Genomic DNA, 18121 nt, shown 5'->3' with positions numbered 1-18121 from the left:
TGGTGCGTATTTTATTATTTGTCAAGAACGTAGGTTAATTCTATGTTGATTTTGCTTGGTTGTCAATATTCTTGCATTATTGAAAGGAGGCTTCTTATTTATATATAACTATTTATCTACTTAGGTACGGGCTGCTATTAAGGTGAAGGCCTCTGTCATTATTTGCTTCACTTCATCTGGAAGGGCTGCGAGGTACTTCTACAGTGAATTATTCGATTAGACTGTTCATATTGTTATTGATATTGGCTAACTCCTTTAAATGGGGAATCAACACACATCCATTATATTAATATAACATATATTTTTACCCCTTTTGACATCTCCACCTATTTCCGAACGTTTTATGACTTCCAAACATGTGGTATATGCTTCTCAGATTGATTGCAAAGTATAGGCCAACAATGCCAGTACTCTCTGTTGTGATCCCACGACTCAAGACCAACCAGCTTAAGTGGAGCTTTAGTGGAGCTTTTGAGGTAATTTCCTGACTTATGAATCTACTTTAGCTAATTTTCTTTTAACTGTCAATATGTGCGACCTACGTCTCTCGGTCCTTTTGACAGATTAGTTTTTCTATCAACAGTAGCTAATAAGCTTCCCACAAAAGGATCGCCATGAGCTTATGATGTTAATAATGATATCGATATACACTCACTCAAGTAGGTTCTAGGAACTAAGATTTTCCCCCCTAACTGAATTCTCATCATGCTTCTTACATTTAAATAAGAACAACTGGTTCTTTTTTCTCTCTTTTTCTTTGTGGTTCAGGAGTAATTTTGAGCCTTGTGAATTATGGCTCTACTCTAGTAGAGGTTAATTATAAGATAAAGTTATGATAATGAAAATGATAGACTCCTAACCATCTGTCATTTATCAAAGGTTTCACAATACTGCTATTCCCTGAATTTTGCCGTACTGGGAGGTGTTTTCATATCTTTTTTCCTCATACGGAAAATCAGCAATGATTTTATTGAACTTCAGAAGATGATATGATTTATTGGCATGATTTTTAACACTTGCTCGTTCCATTGAGTTATCATATTATTGATGTATTTTGTTTATTTGTTTTGGGTCATCCATCATCCAAACTTAAAAATAATTACATGTGTGGCGCAGGCAAGGCAGTCCCTTATTGTAAGAGGTCTCTTTCCGATGCTTGCTGATCCTCGACATCCTGTAAGATACTGTTTTCAATGGATTGGTATTTTTATTAGTTGTTTCATGAGATTATTCTTGCCTCTCTTCTTCTTCTTCTTTTTTTTTTGGTTGGTGAAAATCCTGTCTGGTATTTTGTTGAGCTTAGGTCATGGTGAGGAAGAGGTAGACTAAGGATTGTGTACTAATTGTTATTTGAAGTATAAATTAATAACGGAGAATCAGGATAAGTTTGGATGAACTATTTTATTTATGGTCGCTTCCACGGTTAAGTCTTATAATGCAACTGATTGCCATGTTGGTGGAACATAACCTTCCTCCTGCATGTTATTGCTTTGTTCTGTAGTTATCGGCATAAATCACCAAACCGATGACTGCATGCTGCTTTTTGAGCAGCGTGGCATTAATCGTTTTGATCTGAAAACTCTACGCCTGCAGGCGGAATCAACAAGTGCAACAAATGAATCAATCCTTAAGATTGCTCTTGATCATGGAAAAGCAGCTGGAGTTATAAAGTCGCATGATCGCGTGGTTGTTTGCCAAAAAGTGGGTGATGCATCTGTGGTGAAGATTATCGAGCTTGAAGATTAAAATTGCGTTTTCCCCGAACAGTTTTAGGGTTTTCCTTTATTGGTCAATTCCGATATTTTTGAAAGCAGGGAGATCATTCTGCTCACACTAATAGGTTATTTTCCTCTGGGTTGGGTGGCTATATATACAGTTTGCGCATGGGAAAGGAATATGAATGCAATTATTACCGGCTGTCAAACATAAATTATCAGAGGAACATGCTTGCCAATTTTTCTTCTTCTTTGAATTATAGTAGATAACAACTCATTTAACGAATAGTTTATCTGGTAGCATTGTCAACGATGCAACATTATTTACTGCTCCTTTACGTTCCATTCATGTTTGACATTGGAAGTTCTCAAACTTGCATGGTTGATCAAGTCTGGTAGTGTTGGGTTCCAAATTGCAACTAGATGTGATGTCACGTGTTGCATGAAATCTGAAGAATTAAGTTGCTGGTATGACTTGTTAGATCCATATATTGTCAAGTAATATAAAATGTAACGTACTATGTATGAGAAACTGTACCATTTATAATTTGTAAATAACGTTACTTGCTTGGGGGATAAACTGCGGATCTATAATGCAATTTTATATGGAAGAGGGTACTGGCGGAATAGTTCTTAAGCCGCATAGAGAAGTGGTTTGATGATGCTTAGTTTTGGGGGTGCTTGGTTTTTCCAAAATATTTTTTACGTATTTATTTTGCATCCCGTAAATTTGTTTTTAACCTAAACACTTTCTCAATTTAAATGTTGGTTACTTCAAAAGCAGACGTGTTGAGTTTTAGTGAAACTGGAGCTTGTTCGGGTAACCTTGACATTCTCCAGAGGGTGTGATTTAATTTAGGAGATGTTTGAATGAAACTTGAATAGAAACTAAATTATAATTTTAAAAATATTTTTAAAATATATTATCTCCGATTCTAATTATAAGACCTAGTTGACTAATTTGAGAAAATTAAAAAACTTAGTTAAGTCAGTTATTTGTAACGAATAGATGTTTTTTCTAAAATATCTTTGCTAATCAAGTTTATTATTTAGAACTACCATTATTAGAAGGACTGTCTTGAAAAAAGTTGATAAATGTCAGAGACAAAGTGGATTGGGATCTTATATTTAGGATCAAAATAAAAATCAAACAGGATCTTATATTAAGAATCTAAAGAGTAAATATTTTGAGTTTTGTTTTGCAAGAAAAGTGTTTTTCACTTTCTCTTGTTACCAAACACTCATTTAGAGGGTGTTTGACAACATTGAAAAGTGCTTCTCAGAAGCACTTTTTCACAAAACGAGATAAACTCTTTCATATATTTACTTCGTAAATCATAAAAGTACTTTTAAAACTATAGTTTGGTTTCTATCCAAACACCCCATTAGTCTGTTGTGTCCCCTAGGGAATGTTGTTAATGGGCTGACAAGGACCGGAGCCTCAGTAACTATTACATCGAATTCGGATAATGCTAATGTCAGTCGCCGTTCCGCGATAGAAAATAGTCAAGTACTTCCTCGCGGACTAAATAATAAGTTTATGAATATTAAAAAAAATTAGTCAAATTAATAAAAATTTGTTTTTATATGTGTGATTAATATGATAACTTGAAAACGTATATATAAATTTGAAGGACAAAAGTAGTGGTCATTTCATTCTAACTCCGCCCTGATCAATCAGTTCAACGTGAATGTTTTCACATTTATTTTAATTAATTAATTAATTAATTGTCATCATATTGTCATTATCCCTTTTTTACATCCAGAGAAAATTATAGAAAAAAATGAGGAAATACAAGATTTTTTTCGTTTAGATAGGGGAAAAAATGTGAGAAGAAGAAAAAGTAGAAGAGAAAATAAGGTGAACTCTATGTCTTATTTTCTCTCTAAATTTTCTTTTCACATATGGAGAGATTTGGGAAGGAAAACAAAATTTCTATGATTGCCCCTCTTCTTTCTTCATCTCTATATTTATTTTCCTTTATTATATTTAAAAATTTATTTACTTTTTATTTTTTATCTTAAAACAATATTTTTATTAAATAATTTGGTTTTAAAACATAATAATATGAAAATGTATATAAATCAAATAACTTGATTTTAAATTATTTGATGATGCTAATGTTAGTACTACCTCCAGTCCTTAATATAAGACCCTATTTAATTTTTATTTTGGTCCTAAATATAAGATCTCAATCCACTTTGTCTCTCATATTTACTCAATTTTTTCCAAGATAGTCCTTCTAATAATTATAGTTCTATCAATACACTTGATGAGTAAGGTATTTTAGGAAAAACAACACTTGTTTAAGACAAATAACTAACTTAACTTATTTCATTAATCTCCTCAAATTAGTTAATCGGTTCTTATAATTAGGACCGGAGGTAGTATAATTTTTCTATTGCAATGTTTAATTTAATTTTAAATATGACATATCTTGATAAGGATATTTTAATCATTTAGATATTGCTAATTTTCTTTTCTTTCTATTTTCTCTCATCCATCCAAACAAGAGGAATAATAACAACTTTTCTCTGCTTTTTCCTTCTTCTTATTTCCTCTCTTCTGATTTTCTTTTCTCTCAACTTTTCTTCTTATCTAAGCAAAGCCATAGTCTCGTTGAATAGTCTCTTATATAATTATGACATACCGTCTTAATCTATTTAAATAGATTAAAAAAATTAGTTAAATTAGCTATTTATAATAAATAAATTTTTTTAAAAAAAATATTCTTGTTAATCAAATGTATTAGTTAGAACTATCATTTGATAAAATATTTAATATATGCAACTACTATGATAACTACTTTAAGGAAAAAAAATAAACATAAGAGATAAAATAAATTAAAATCTTATATTTAAAACAAAATTAAAAGTCAAAATCAACTTCTATATTGAGAAATGTGATTAAAAATGATTATTTATGTGTAAAATATAAAATAATGATGCGGCGATAGAGCAGATTGAATGTTTAGATATGCCATTAGCATTTTTCCCCCCTCCTTTGAATTGATGGAATGTGTTTATAATCTTCATCAAATGCATAGCGCATTTAATGCGCACCGGGGGTTTCAACCGCTAAACTAAGTTACTTAGAATTTCTTTTAGCAATGCCACCACCCAAGGCGCTCGTGGCCTAATGGATAAGGCGCCTGACTTCTAATCAGGCGATTGTGGGTTCGAGTCCCACCGGGCGTGTTTCACCTTTTTATTTAACTATCAGAAACATATATTTCAAAATCACACGGGGTTTCGAATTCAAGCATCACTCGGCAGTCGCACCATGCTTTTTTTCTTTTTTCCCCTTTTTCCCGTGCCCTAAAACTAAGTCTTACAATTTCAATACATATTGATAAGATTTACTCAGCAGGCAATACTCTGACCTTCGTCTCCCGGCCATCCAAGCACCTCAAAAAATCGCCTCCCTCCATTCTCTACCATGCGAGCACAAGGGTGATCACCGCGGATACTTCCAATGACCTAATTGATGGCTTCTATGGATGATTAAACTTCCATTTCTTTTGCTTTACTATATTCATCGAAAACGACACTTTCACTTTATCTTCGGAAAAATAACACTGCTACTCAATTCTTTCCCTTGCAGTCCTGAAGATGACAATACTATTCTTACAATATACATGTATTCAAACTCTCAAACATATTGCCATTTCAGCCACCGCGATACATCATATAGAACCACTTTCAGCATATCTGAAAGTTTTAGTCAGAAGAATGTTGCTGCTGTTGGCGCTGGTGATGGCGAAGATTGATTCAACAGCTCAAGATCCTTCTGCCGTAATAGCAAAACCATCCTCTCATTCTCCAGCTGCCTCCTTTGATTCTCAAGCTTGGCTCTCTCCATTTCCCTCTCTTTCTTGCTGCTAAATCTCGCCCATTTCAGCCTCTGCTTCTCCAGCTCAAATGCTTCAACCTCGCACCTCAGTTGCTGTTCCTCCAACTGCATTACTTTCCTCTTCATCCATTGCCTTTTCTCCCACGCGCTTCTCCCTCCATCTTGTAACACGCCCATCACTTCATTGCTCGTTTCCTGCATTAGCTTAGACGACGAACACATTTCTTCTTTTCTTGATCTCTTCGTCGATGGTCTTCCTTCATAATTCTCATAATCGTCTTCATGTGTGTTCCCGGTTTTATGACCCCTTGAAACACCTTCTCCTGACTCTTCTTCCTCCTCATCAGAAGAATCCTCTGATTCGTCATATTCGTCTTCATCTTCATCCTCTTCCCTGCTCGCCTCTTTCGGAATCTTGAGTCCTTCTGATTCTGGTTTTCCCAAATTCACCATCCCAACTTCCGATGAGTGCGAACACCGTTGGTGCTGTTGTGGTTGAGGCGCTTGAGACGGCTCAGCTCCCACCTCTGGAGATTGTGGTTGCGGCGGCCCACCGGTGCTGCCGTGGGCACAACTGTTGTGGTAAGCACACATTTCTCTGAAGAAAAGGTGCTTAGAATTGAGCAATTTTCGAACTTCCTCTTTCCTTTTTGGTGACAAGTCCATCGTCTCCAACAAGCTGTGATTTTCCACCACCCGGCAAGCTGTTCCTTTGCCCAGAATATCGTTCACTCTCTTGTACCTCTTATTCAAATCATTAAACTTGTCCTCGCATTGCTGAGGAGACACGAAAAACCCCTTTTCCATCATAGCCTTTGACACCGATTTCCACTTCCCCTTCTTCTGCAACACACCCGCAGGTTTCTTCTTATCAGCCCCTTCTGAACCACCTTCATCGCCAGTGCAATAAACCGCCACTATCAAGAGCCTTACCATAGTGTCCGTCCACTTCATTCTGTGCCACTGTGATGCTTTCCTCTTATCTCCAGAATTGACGTTGTCCTCTGCTGCGAAACCGGCTTCATCATCGTCACTGACAGCCATTTGTTGATTGATCTTCGCCGAATAGGGGTACCCATGCTTGATTGATTGTTGGGTCGGTGCTTGAGGAATATCAGTTTCATGATGGGAAGAAGCGTAAGAAACCATTTGAGGATGGTGCATAGGATGAGGATTTTGAGGATTAGACAGGTTTTGTTGTTGCTGCTGTAGGGGGTTTTCTACTCCAAGCAACCCAGAACTGATGCTAGAAAACATTCCACCACCGAGTCCATTGGGTTCCATCAACACCTAGAACATCTAATTGACAAATATCCAAGAACACTTCGGACCGCCTAAATAACCAAATCTGATGAGCATTCAACGAGAACGTACCCGTTAATTAAGTTTCTGAACAATAGTCGCAAGACTAGAATAGTAAGCAATGAAACATTGGCATCGCCGCTTGGCAAGCAAGTTATGAATGATGTATGATCCCAGGCCCAGAAAGATTGCTGCTTTTACTGCTTGAGATTCTTGAAGGAGTTGAGAAGTACGAGATAAAGCAGAAGGCGACGGGGAGGATATAGGATGATAGTAACAGTACATAGTATTGTAGAAAGAGTGAAACAAGCGGTTTTGCGTGAAGCGGGTGGTAGGGGGTGACAGGAAAAACTGCCCATGGTTTTGGTTGGCTTCTTACAGCTTTGAAAGATCGACCCACAGTTTTTGTCTACGTGGTTATTTCTAGTCAATACAACCCAGCCAGTAAGAAAGCCCAAACCAAATGCTTCTTAATTCCTGTGTGCTCAGTGTTGCCTTTCACTTTCCATTTTTCTGTTTTTCTTTATTTAAGCGATGCTCTTAATTCTTGCCATCTGTTAGAAAATAATAAGAGATTCCTTGATCGTGATTCTCCCTCACTGCTAACTATAAACTATGTTGACCTTATTAACATTATTATATTGTTCCATAATCATAGCTAGAATTTTTTAATTACGTAGAAAATAATGTACTGTCATTTAAATAATTGTGATCTCAGGCGGCGTTTCTTTTTTATGCATCCTTTCTCCGGAAGTTAGTTGAGCACGTCACTATCGAAGAGTCGAAATTTGTTCTTCCCCAGTTCAAAGCATCAAATGTTGAAAGGAAAAATATATGACCGAAAAAAAAAGAAGATAAAAAAGCAAGTTTTTCGTGAGGAATGAATCGCGTATAAAACTGCTGGAAAAAAAAAAGAAGAAGAAGAAGAAAAGAATTAAGGTATATTCTTTTACTTCTCGGCCCTCGATTAATAACACTATCTCCGATCCTAAATATAAAAACTAGTTGATTAATCTAAGTATATTAAAAAAATAAGTTCGTTTAATTATTTATGATAAATAAATGTTGTCTTTTCTAAAATATCTTTGTTAATCAAGTGTATTCATTAGAACTATTATTATTAGAAGAACTATCTTGAAAAAAATAGATAAATATGAGAGATAAAATAAAATAAATATTATATTTAGAATTAAATTAAAAATAAAATGAAATTTAATATTTAGGGCCGGAGGAGGTAGTGTTATGATTCAGGTAAAGGGCCGGGGCATGCTTTTATGACGTGTTTGGGTCCAAACCGACCAGACGGAAGCTGGATTGCACGGAGTTGCGCCGTTTTGACGAGTTGGCCCAATGAAAATCTAATTATTTGGGCCACCCTGAATCGGGTTCAATAGCATGCAAGGATTTGGATGGCACTACGTTTTTTGTTGTTTGAGAAAAACAAAACAGAGATAGAGAGATGGAGAAGATGAGAAATGATGTACATTATTGGTTAATTAATTACGCTCCATCCAATCCTTGTTGTGCTCACTGACAATATGTATGCATTAAAAAATTCACTTAAAATTGGTTAGCTTTTGGAATTTGAAAATAACCCTTAATGAAGTTAACTAATTACTTATTGGAGGGGGTTATTTAGTTAGCTAGAAAGTATTAAAATATAAAACATTTAAAAATATAAAAATCAGTGTTTTTAAAAAATAATTTATATTAACGATCATGAGAAAAGTCCTGAGAACAAGACGGAGCGAAGTAATAAAAAAAGTTGATGAAATTTAAAGTTAAATAAGAGGCATATCATGCTAGTGTTTTGATGAAGTAAGCTTTTTTTTCAATTATATATTATTAAAGTGACCTTAGGAATTCACATCAGGCTCAAAATGGAAAACTGGAAAAGTATGGCTTCCTACACTTTTTTTAATATATTTTAAATGGACAATGATATTGTTTTCAAGTTGCAGCTTCGCTTAATGAGATGGAAGTGCTCATACACAACATGGCGAGTTGTGGTGGGAAAGGGCCACCGCAGGGATGCTTCTCCATTGGACCGCACAGCCGCCTTTTGGAGTCGCTTCTTGTTTCATTCATACCAATAATTTTGTGGGTCCAATGAGAAGTGTTAGTCTAATGCACAGCATTGCATTTTTATTTTTAATAATTTTTAAATAGAATTATTTTTAATAAAAAAATTACTATAATATGAAGGGAAAAAAAACAATTCTCTGGTTTATTAATTCATCTACCAGTTCTTTACTAACAAAATGAGAATGATACTTAATATTTTTATTATATACATATCAAGTATTTCATCTATTTTATATTAGGAAAAATTACACTCAAATCCCGCATAAGACAATTAATTCACAAAAAGTCCCTCAAAATTTCAAAATAACTCTCAGGTCCCCAAGGACATGTATGTAATAAATTGTAATTGTGAAATTACCTATTTACCTCCATTCATTTACAACCTCAATAGTGGCTGTTGACAACCTGAGGAGAAGTGGTTAACAACCTCGGCAATACTCTTGATATCCCACAGAATGAGTTGTCAGGAACACTGTCGAGGTTGTTAACCACTTCTCCTCGGGTTGTTAACAACCACTGTTGAGGTTGTAAATAAATTACTGCAATAAAATTAATAAAAGTAAATAGATAATTTCATGATTTCAATTTATTACACACAGGTCCTTAGGGACTTAGGAGTTACTTTAGAATTTTTAGAGACTTTTTATAAATTAATTGTCTTATGTGGGACTTATGTGTAATTTTCCCTTTATATTAAATATACATCTTGCGCGCATGTTTGTTTTACACGAAGCTTGACATTTGTTTGGTTTTTTGTTCAATGATTCTCCCACAATGCTATAAAATTAATTATGTTCTCAATATAAAAAATAAAAAAAAACTAACATGTGTGCCATACGATTGATAAATACTAAATCCTTTTGTAGCTTTTTTTTTTTATAAAATTATTGTACTATATTGACGCTGATTTATTGCTCACAAACTTTTCTTCCGAACAATTGAATATAATTCACGTGGATTATGTATGTTTTCAAGAGTCAAGACTAGCATTTTTTTTTTTTGAAATATACATTTCAGAACAGAAAGAAAAAGGCAAAAAGGTCGCCCTTATGATCTGTGCATGAGATATCAATGAAAAGACACAGGAGTTTAAGGGTTCACCTGATATTTTTTTTTTAAAAGATTTTATTAATCAACGGAGCTATGCCTTTATTAATCAACGAAGCTATGCCCGGCAAACTTTTTTAAAATAATACTCCATCGATTTTTTTAAGATAATAAATATATAAAGAAGAATCTAACCATTTAACCAAACTCTCATTTATGAGGAAGGGAAGGAATGTGTGATGTATAGAAAATATGTAAAAATCAAATACAATAATACGAGTAATTAAATCTGGATAAAATAAAAAAAATTAACCAAAAAAAATTGAAACAACTTCTAAATATCTCTTATAAAAAAAAATGCCTTATACCTATAACAAGGAATGGAGGGAGTAATTTGCAAGGAAAAAAACTTTTTTTTTTTGGGACCAGCTTGCAAGCAAAATATTTAATAATTCTCTGGTCCTTAATATAAGACCCATTTAACTAATTTGATTAGATTAATGAAGTTAGGTAAATTAGTTACTTATAAGAAATGTGACATATTTTTCCTAAAATACCATAATCATCTTTCTTAATACCTCTCTTCTTCTTCTACTTGGTTATGGTTAAGAGAGTATCCATAGGGGTAATTTAAAAAAAATTGATAAATATGAGAAATGGGTCTTATATTTAAGACCAAAACTAACTCAATAATTGAGTCCTATATTAAAGACTGGAGGAGTACATTGTAAAACAATTCTATTCATTAAAAAAATGGAGGTCACCAAAAAAAAAAAATCTGAGGCCCCAGAACAAAATCATGAAGCATTGACGACACACGATTTATATGGGCCCCGTTCCCTAAGTCAAACTAAACCAATCCTTTTGAGTTTTGATGCAGCGCGGTAGCTTATGAGTCAGACACGGGCATTTTCCACATGTCTGTCCTGTCCCATTGTTTCCTTTTTCTTAATGTAAATAAAATCGTCTGTCCTGCCCTTTTTAAACGATAAAGTTGTCAAAGAAATCCATATTTTATTTTTAAAAAAGTCTGAAGTGATTATTATTTTGAAATAAAACTAAAATTTTAGACCAGCAATTAATTCAGTGGGATGAAGTAATTTTATTGAATTAAAACTGGACCAAACAGGTTGAACTGAAAATCTAATCAATTGTTCGCCTAGCTGGTTCAATGTATGGTAAAGAACCAGTGTGGAGTGACCCGCTGTAATCCGACAGGTTTGGTGGGTTAGCTAAGTTATTGTTGTTGTTTTTAAAAAAAAAAAAGTTATTTTAATGTCAAAAAATTACTTCATTTTCCTTTTTTTTTTTAAGTTACGGATAATTATTAGCTTAGGGAAAGACTGTAAGTATAAATATTTTACTACCATAAATCTATTTTAAAATTTTGTTAGAATGAATATTTAACAAGTTTTATAACATAACATGTTAATCTATTAAGGAAATTATAAGAAAAGTTGAAAAGAAAATGTGAGTATTTGATTATTTGATTTAAGGTATTAAATTGATATTTAGTCTTTTGGGTGATAAGATAAAATTTTAAATTTTTTTATTCCTAACCGATTTGATTATCGAATTGATTTCAATCTGACTCTACTATCTTAATTGATTCAAAAACCCATTCAATTTTCAGTACGTCAGGTAATTTATACTTTTATTTATAAGACCTAATGTCTTGAAAGTTTTCACTTTAGAGTAGTATCTTCCTGAAATTTCTTTTGAATTTAATGTCTCCCAAAAGTTTCCAAATGTAACAACCTTATTTCATCTCGTTAAAAAATTAACAGTAACTATTAACATTTTTAATTTTAACATTTTCACAGTAACCTCGAAACCAAACAAATTTTTGGAGCAACAATGTTCATGAAGAAAAATTCCTAAATCAAATTTGTACATTAATTTTATTTATAATTTCAATGCACCACTTATTCCTTTATTTTCTTTCTATTGATTATAAAATCAACTGACGATAAATTTGAAAATATAACAAGAATTTGTTCATGTTAATTATATTTTTTTTATAGTGATGTGATTTATTGCTTGTCCTACAATTTAAAAACAACGTTCAAAAATAAATACCAGCTCACAGCTAGGCTCAACGTAAAAATTTTCCCTCAAAGATATCCATTATTTAAAGGATCATCAAAAATATGACTTCTAATTTCAGAAATAATGGGCACGGCAGCAGCGTCAGTTCTAGCTTCTAGGAGATTTATGGCAATTGGAAATTTCAAGACCCACAAAATTCAAAAGTATGGGCAGATTTCCTTTTTTCCTGTAGTTTTTTGGAACTGCAATTTTTTATGTTTTTTCGCTTTTACTTCGAACGTAACGCAATCGGTGTCTCTATTCTATTCCTGTTCATCTGTGCGTGATAATACCGCACGCACGCACGCACTCACCCACATATATTTATGTGTTTCTGTGATACTCGTATCTACAAGCATGCAACTATGTATGCGTGTGTATATGATTATAAATTTAAGCAGTAGGTCAGAGATAACGAGGTAGAAAAAAAAATCTTATCTTGGTTAGATTCGTGACAAATATTTTTTTAGTAAAGGATAAAGGTCGGGGGAAAAAAAATCACAAAGATGAAAACAGATCAAACATTTAAAATCACCTGTTGTATAAAAAAATCAACGGAAGGAACGGCTTTGATTACTTGTCAAGTAAAGCATTAATGATTTGCGTTAGCACTAAATTCTTGTCCCTCGCCCAGCCCCACCCCTGCTTCCGCCACAGCTTGCAAAATCCCTCGCCTCACACCTTCCTACTATTTTCCCGGAAGATCTTTTCAAGAAATCGCCAAGACTCATGCAAGGAAACTGTTACTCGATTTTATATTTCTTGAACTCACCCATTGCTCGGAATCATTTCCACTCCTTGTTTGAATAATTCTTAATCCCTTTTCCGTACTTTCTGTTCTTATTTGTCATTCTTCTTGTCGGTTAACCTTGCTCGGGCACTGTTGCTGCAGCATGACCTGAAGAATAGATCGAGTCTCTGTAATTTTGAGGACCTTAAAGAGCATGGGGGCCTCTTTATCCAGCCTGGGAACGAACGGCTCGACCATTGGTCCGGGTCTCGGGGACATCCCGGAGAACTGCGTGGCTTGCGTTTTCTTATATTTGACTCCGCCGGAAATATGCAATTTAGCGCGGCTCAATCGAGCTTTCCGTGGCGCGGCGTCCTCTGATTCAGTATGGGAAACAAAGTTGCCCCCCAATTACCAAGATCTGCTCGATCTAATGCCTCCGGAAAGGTACCAGAATTTGTCCAAGAAGGATATATTTGCGCTGCTATCTCGACCAATACCATTTGATGATGGCAATAAGGTGGGTGTTCTTCAGGTTAGTTTTTATTGATTATAGCTCTGCACTTTCCTTCTGATGATTTGGGGTTAGGGTTCTCCCGGAACTCTGTTTCTAGAAACGGTATGTCGGGTTTGCGCAGTTCTCGGAATGCATTTGTTTGGGAATTTGGGGTACTTTTCTACCGAGTTTGGATAGATTAGGAGTCTGAATTTGTAACATTTAATCTTTGTACTGTGTATTCTGTTAAAATAATGCTCGAGTTTTACAGGAAGTATGGCTGGACAGGGTCACGGGCAGGGTTTGTATGTCCATATCGGCGAAAGCCATGGCGATTACTGGAATTGATGACAGGAGATACTGGAATTGGATTTCTACTGAGGAATCTAGGTTAGACTTCAGAAATCTGTCAGTCTTGGTGCTTGATCACATTCTTCGGATGGATAGGATATAATCGCGAACGATGAACTCATAGAGAGTTTTCTTGTATCTATCTTCGATTCTTTAAATCTACAATTCGCCATTGATTCTAAAAGTGATTTGCCTCAGTAGCAAATTGTGTGCTTCTTTTGTTGCTTGATCTTTTTGCATGCTTCTTCATCAAAGATGTTGTGCAGGACTGCAGGTGACCTGGGTAGAGTTTTGGAATGCTGAACTTGAATTGTAGGTTAGAACACCGGATTTTGAGGTTAGAATAGGGCGAATATGTAGGTTCGCAACAGGCGATTGGTGAATGTGCACGAAAATGTATGGATCTTGTTCTTTCACAAAAGTGAAGGCTTAAGATTATTATTTTTGCTTTCCAACGTACTCCTCGATTAGCAGGGCTGTAAGAGAACAGTGGATTAGTTGAATTAAATGGAAGAGGTTGTCTAATACTACTGGGATCTGGATATAACTAACTAGACTTGCAGCTCACTCTGGAAAAGTTGATTCTATTCATTGCGAATTGCTTTTAGCTGCTTGCAACTCTCCTACTGTGGTTTGACTGGGTCTCTTTGTATGCTTTATTTGCTTTATACAAGTCCATGGTTTCGAATTAATTAGGTTCCAAAATCAAATTATTTTTGTTTGTTACTGATGTTGGCAATAAATTTTCTTATGTTTAATGGCCTAGCAAGCTCAAAAATCCCTTTAGAAAATGCAAAGTACTGAAATAGTTTTAGGCTCTTAACTTTGGGAGTGTTAACTTGCTGGGGTGTTGCCGTGGCTCAAATTTGAGATCGAATGTACCAAAAATGACATTGAGCGATGCATAGAACTACTCAATTGAATTAGGCTTGCATCCTCTTGGAACAGTTCGCTATGATCTTCCCTTTTCACTTTGTGCTCTTAGATTTGGCCCCCGGTTAATGTAAAGCTCATTGGAATTAGTGAGACTATGTTGCAATCCTTCAACTTCGTAATTGTCTCGTGTGAACATTTTTTTATTTTCGTCAAAATTATTCTTGCTGATATCCCCATATATATATATATATATATATATATATTGGCCAATTCTATTCTTGAAAATATTAAAGCTGCTTTATTGCTCAAAATCAAAAGAGAAGATACACGTCATTGTCACGATCTAACGCAGACAAGCATCCTTCTCTGCTTAACCTTGGACATCTTGATTTGGATGAGTGTCAACTATTTTGCTTTTTATTTTTGCTAATTCAATTCTATGTCAGTTTTTCATAATTTCAAATGATTTTTTTAGGAAGATATATTCTATTTGATGTAGTTTTAATATGTTGACCTGATTTTGTGGTCATAAATTGAACTGATTCATGAAATTCTCAATCATGTTAAACAAAACCATCTACTCTATGAATCAAAGCCAATGTACTTGCGTATTAGATTAGTTTATGTACCCCTGAGCTCCACTTCACACGATATACTTTAACGAATTATTGAACTTTCTGTTTACATGATATTTTTGCTGTTTTTTTTTTTTTTTTTCAAATTGTAGGATTGCTAAATAATCTAGGTGCTGAAGCAACTTTATTTAATTTCCCCCTGTTGTATTATGTCAGCATCATGTTACTTCCTTATTTCTACCTTTTTTACTGCCTATTGTTTCTACTTTCTTAGAGATATTGTTTTACGTGCTGTTACTTTTTATCTTCAGGTTCCACACTGTGGCTTATTTGCAACAAATTTGGTGGTTTGAAGTTGATGGAGAGGTGAAATTTCCTTTTGCTGCTGATACTTACACTCTCTTCTTTAGGCTCCACCTTGGACGATTTTCCAAAAGGCTTGGGCGGCGCGTGTGCAATTATGAACACACGCATGGTTGGGATATAAAACCAGTAAGATTTGAGCTGTCTACTTCAGATGATCAGCAAGCATCATTCGAGTACAGTTTGGATGAAACTGAGCGCGACGATGCATATGGTAATCATAAGCGTGGAAACTGGGTTAATTACAAGGTAGGTGAATTTATTGTCAGTGGATCGCAACGTATAACAGAAGTTAGATTCTCTATGAAACAAATTGATTGCACACATTCCAAAGGTGGGCTTTGTGTAGATTCTGTATTCATTATACCTAGTGATTTGAAAGGGCGGAAGACAAGAGGTGTTTTGAAGTAGCCACAAGCAGAGTAGGGAGTTTTTGGTTTTTTTTAGTGTGGTCAGACATCTCAGAATGCTCTCTTGGAATCCACTATACAGCATATACTTCTGAGGAAAATTAAGAATGAGGACTGAGGAGGATGTCATCTGTTGCGGGGTTTTTTTGGCAGTTGGTATATCTCCTCTTTGGTCATGTAATAATGATTTGTTTTTGTAGTTGTTTCTATTGTCCATACTCCATACATGTCAGATGAAAAAAGGAAAACAAAAAAGGGGGGGAGAGGGGGGCTGGAATTGCGGTCATTATCTTTGCTTGCTCCAGTTGCCCTCTATGTAATCTGTTTTGTTACTTGGTTGTGATACAGGAATAGAATTTTACTCGGACGTTTTTCTGCCGCTTATAGTTTATTTACACTCGGTTTTGGAAACTTGATTATGATAAGGCAATTTTGTCTGCCCTTGTCGTACATAACGTCCGTCATATCAATGTTCCAAAGCTTTTAGTTGTGGAGGGGTTTGTATTTGTCATGCTCTAACAAATACACGTACTTGTGTTTTAGATTTTGAAAGGATGCAGCCGGTTGTCCAAAAATAAAACACAAGCGATGTCTGGCTTCAGGTTTCATGACGAAACCCGGATTCGATTCGATAATTGAATTCGTTTGTCAGCTGTAGTTTGACTGCCGCCGTAGCTCTATCCCTTGATGTACGGATTTAATTCACTTCGCTTCCGTTCTGCTCCTCTCTGAATTCTGGGTGTTTGTTATAATTTAACGGCTGCTGAAGAAATCGTGTCAGTAGAACCCTGGGGGCACGATGATAGGAATAGGAGGTGGTAGCCTGTGCGTATGGTCACTTGTTTCCTTGGCAGACTTGCTTTTTTGAGCTGCCTGTTCATAGTATTTTGTAGTTATTGGATTTCACAAATTCCATCCTCAAGTTACAAACATTATACGGTGTTGATTTCAACGTTTCATATTTACTAATAATCATTTCTGGACCATCCTGATGTAAGTGCCAGTCAGTGACGTAAATATATGCCACCCATGTCTCACTTCCTTGCTTTAGATTTATGGCCATGCCCATCTTATCACAACTCACAGCTACCCTTTCTTGCTTTCCAGTTGTTCAATACTTTACTCAGAAGACTTGCCTTCTAATTTTATTGGAACATATAAACATTTACTCTTCTTGTCCTATGTATAAGGTAGTTTCAATATGTTTCACACAGACTAAGGAAAACTTTAAATTTCATCAACTCTTATTTAAAATTTAATGACTTTCCAACTTTATTCCTATTTAATATACATTATACCTCATAAAAACAAAGTTAACACAATAATAAATGAGGGGTAAAATTGTACATCTATACAAAAACTCTCTCAGTACCCTATAAATAGGATTAAAAAATATTTTCTCTCTCTGCTCTATAAATAGGACCAGAGGAGTACTTCTAAACAAATATATGTTATGTTAAAAGATTAATAATACCTGTTGCCAAAACTGATGTATTTTAATGGGTTGTTTGAAATTTTTGTCTTGTTTACGCTAAGCACACTACATGTAGAGGGGTGTGTGTGTGTGTTGTTTGAAATTTTTGTCTTGTTTACGCTACGCACACTACATGTAGAGGTGTGTGTGTGTGTGTCCGACATTTTCCTGCAATATAGGATTTGGAATTTATTCTCCTATTCTTGTATTCTCTCAGCTCATTTATTGAATGGCAGACACACTCAAATTGTGGAAAACTCTCAACACGTCTGTAACAGTCTTGGTTGATGTCCTTCGTCTTCACCCCTCTACTCTGACGTTTCAACTTTAAAGCCTTCCCTCACGCCTCACGGTTTCACACCCCACAAGGTTAATATCTAGTAACTCGGATTCTTGAAACAGGAGACTAACTTTCAACTAGTAATTCGATCGTATTTTGCTCAAAAAAGCAAAGCCAGATCCCAATTTCATGCACTGATAAGGAGACAGAAGCAGAGGTGAAAATGAGGGCATATCGGCTTTCATATCTGAGACACTGACACCTCTCGTAGTTAACTGAGGTGAAATCACAGAAATTACCTATAAGTTCTCTTTGCCTTTCCTTCTATTATTGGTTCTCTCTATTGGAGCACAAGTCTTTCATTTCTTGGACACACTTTACCTGTTTTACGAATGTAACCATAATCACGACGGTTGCTCTTAGGGCCAACTGACAGCCTGCCTTCTCCTCATGCCACGAGTCCACGACTTCACTGC

The 18121-nt window shown here is 35.1% G+C and overlaps 2 protein-coding genes, 1 long non-coding RNA gene, 1 other non-coding gene and 1 pseudogene across 5 annotated transcripts; 4 read left to right on the top strand and 1 right to left on the bottom strand.

Moving 5' to 3' along the window:
- Positions 1 to 67: 67 nt before the first annotated feature.
- On the top strand, positions 68 to 1954 carry LOC114745343 (pyruvate kinase 1, cytosolic-like). The gene is made up of 4 exons (XM_028933499.1): positions 68 to 192; positions 377 to 476; positions 1117 to 1176; positions 1594 to 1954. Exons 2-4 carry the CDS (start codon positions 402 to 404, stop codon positions 1744 to 1746), a joined length of 288 nt encoding a protein of 95 aa, XP_028789332.1. The 5' UTR covers positions 68 to 192; positions 377 to 401; the 3' UTR covers positions 1747 to 1954.
- A 2886-nt stretch (positions 1955 to 4840) lies between these two features.
- Positions 4841 to 4913, top strand: TRNAR-UCU (transfer RNA arginine (anticodon UCU)). The gene has a single exon. It is a non-coding gene; the product is annotated as a tRNA-Arg (tRNA).
- A 158-nt stretch (positions 4914 to 5071) lies between these two features.
- Positions 5072 to 7163, bottom strand: LOC114745340 (uncharacterized; annotated as a pseudogene).
- A 5565-nt stretch (positions 7164 to 12728) lies between these two features.
- Positions 12729 to 16118, top strand: LOC114745345 (F-box protein PP2-A15-like). 2 transcript variants are annotated; one of them, XM_028933501.1, is made up of 3 exons: positions 12729 to 13355; positions 13588 to 13706; positions 15430 to 16118. In XM_028933501.1, the coding sequence occupies exons 1-3, from the start codon at positions 13035 to 13037 to the stop codon at positions 15890 to 15892; spliced, it is 903 nt and encodes a 300-aa protein (XP_028789334.1). In that variant the 5' UTR covers positions 12729 to 13034; the 3' UTR covers positions 15893 to 16118. The 2 variants fall into 2 exon arrangements, with proteins under 2 accessions (XP_028789334.1, XP_028789335.1); XM_028933502.1 differs by having other exon boundaries at positions 13035 to 13340; positions 15430 to 15892.
- Positions 16119 to 17606: 1488 nt separating this feature from the next.
- Positions 17607 to 18100, top strand: LOC114745339 (uncharacterized). Its single transcript, XR_003740194.1, has 3 exons — positions 17607 to 17734; positions 17815 to 17925; positions 18069 to 18100. It is a non-coding gene; the product is annotated as an uncharacterized LOC114745339 (long non-coding RNA).
- Positions 18101 to 18121: the final 21 nt, after the last annotated feature.

Source organism: Neltuma alba, unplaced genomic scaffold, assembly GCF_004799145.2.
Source record: "Neltuma alba isolate B1F8T4 unplaced genomic scaffold, ASM479914v2 tig00004620_pilon, whole genome shotgun sequence".
NCBI classification, from domain to species: domain Eukaryota; kingdom Viridiplantae; phylum Streptophyta; class Magnoliopsida; order Fabales; family Fabaceae; genus Neltuma; species Neltuma alba.
This window is presented reverse-complemented; position numbering and strand designations above follow the sequence as displayed.

Excerpts from the sequence above, each read along its gene's own strand:
- LOC114745343 (XM_028933499.1), top strand. The coding sequence starts at position 402 with ATGCCAGTACTCTCTGTTGTGATCCCACGACTCAAGACCAACCAGCTT. Across the intron at positions 477-1,116 it reads GCTTTAGTGGAGCTTTTGAG|GCAAGGCAGTCCCTTATTGT; the intron begins GTAATTTCCTGA and ends TGTGTGGCGCAG. Across the intron at positions 1,177-1,593 it reads TTGCTGATCCTCGACATCCT|GCGGAATCAACAAGTGCAAC; the intron begins GTAAGATACTGT and ends CTACGCCTGCAG.
- LOC114745345 (XM_028933501.1), top strand. The coding sequence starts at position 13,035 with ATGGGGGCCTCTTTATCCAGCCTGGGAACGAACGGCTCGACCATTGGT. Across the intron at positions 13,356-13,587 it reads ATAAGGTGGGTGTTCTTCAG|GAAGTATGGCTGGACAGGGT; the intron begins GTTAGTTTTTAT and ends CGAGTTTTACAG. Across the intron at positions 13,707-15,429 it reads ATTTCTACTGAGGAATCTAG|GTTCCACACTGTGGCTTATT; the intron begins GTTAGACTTCAG and ends TTTTATCTTCAG.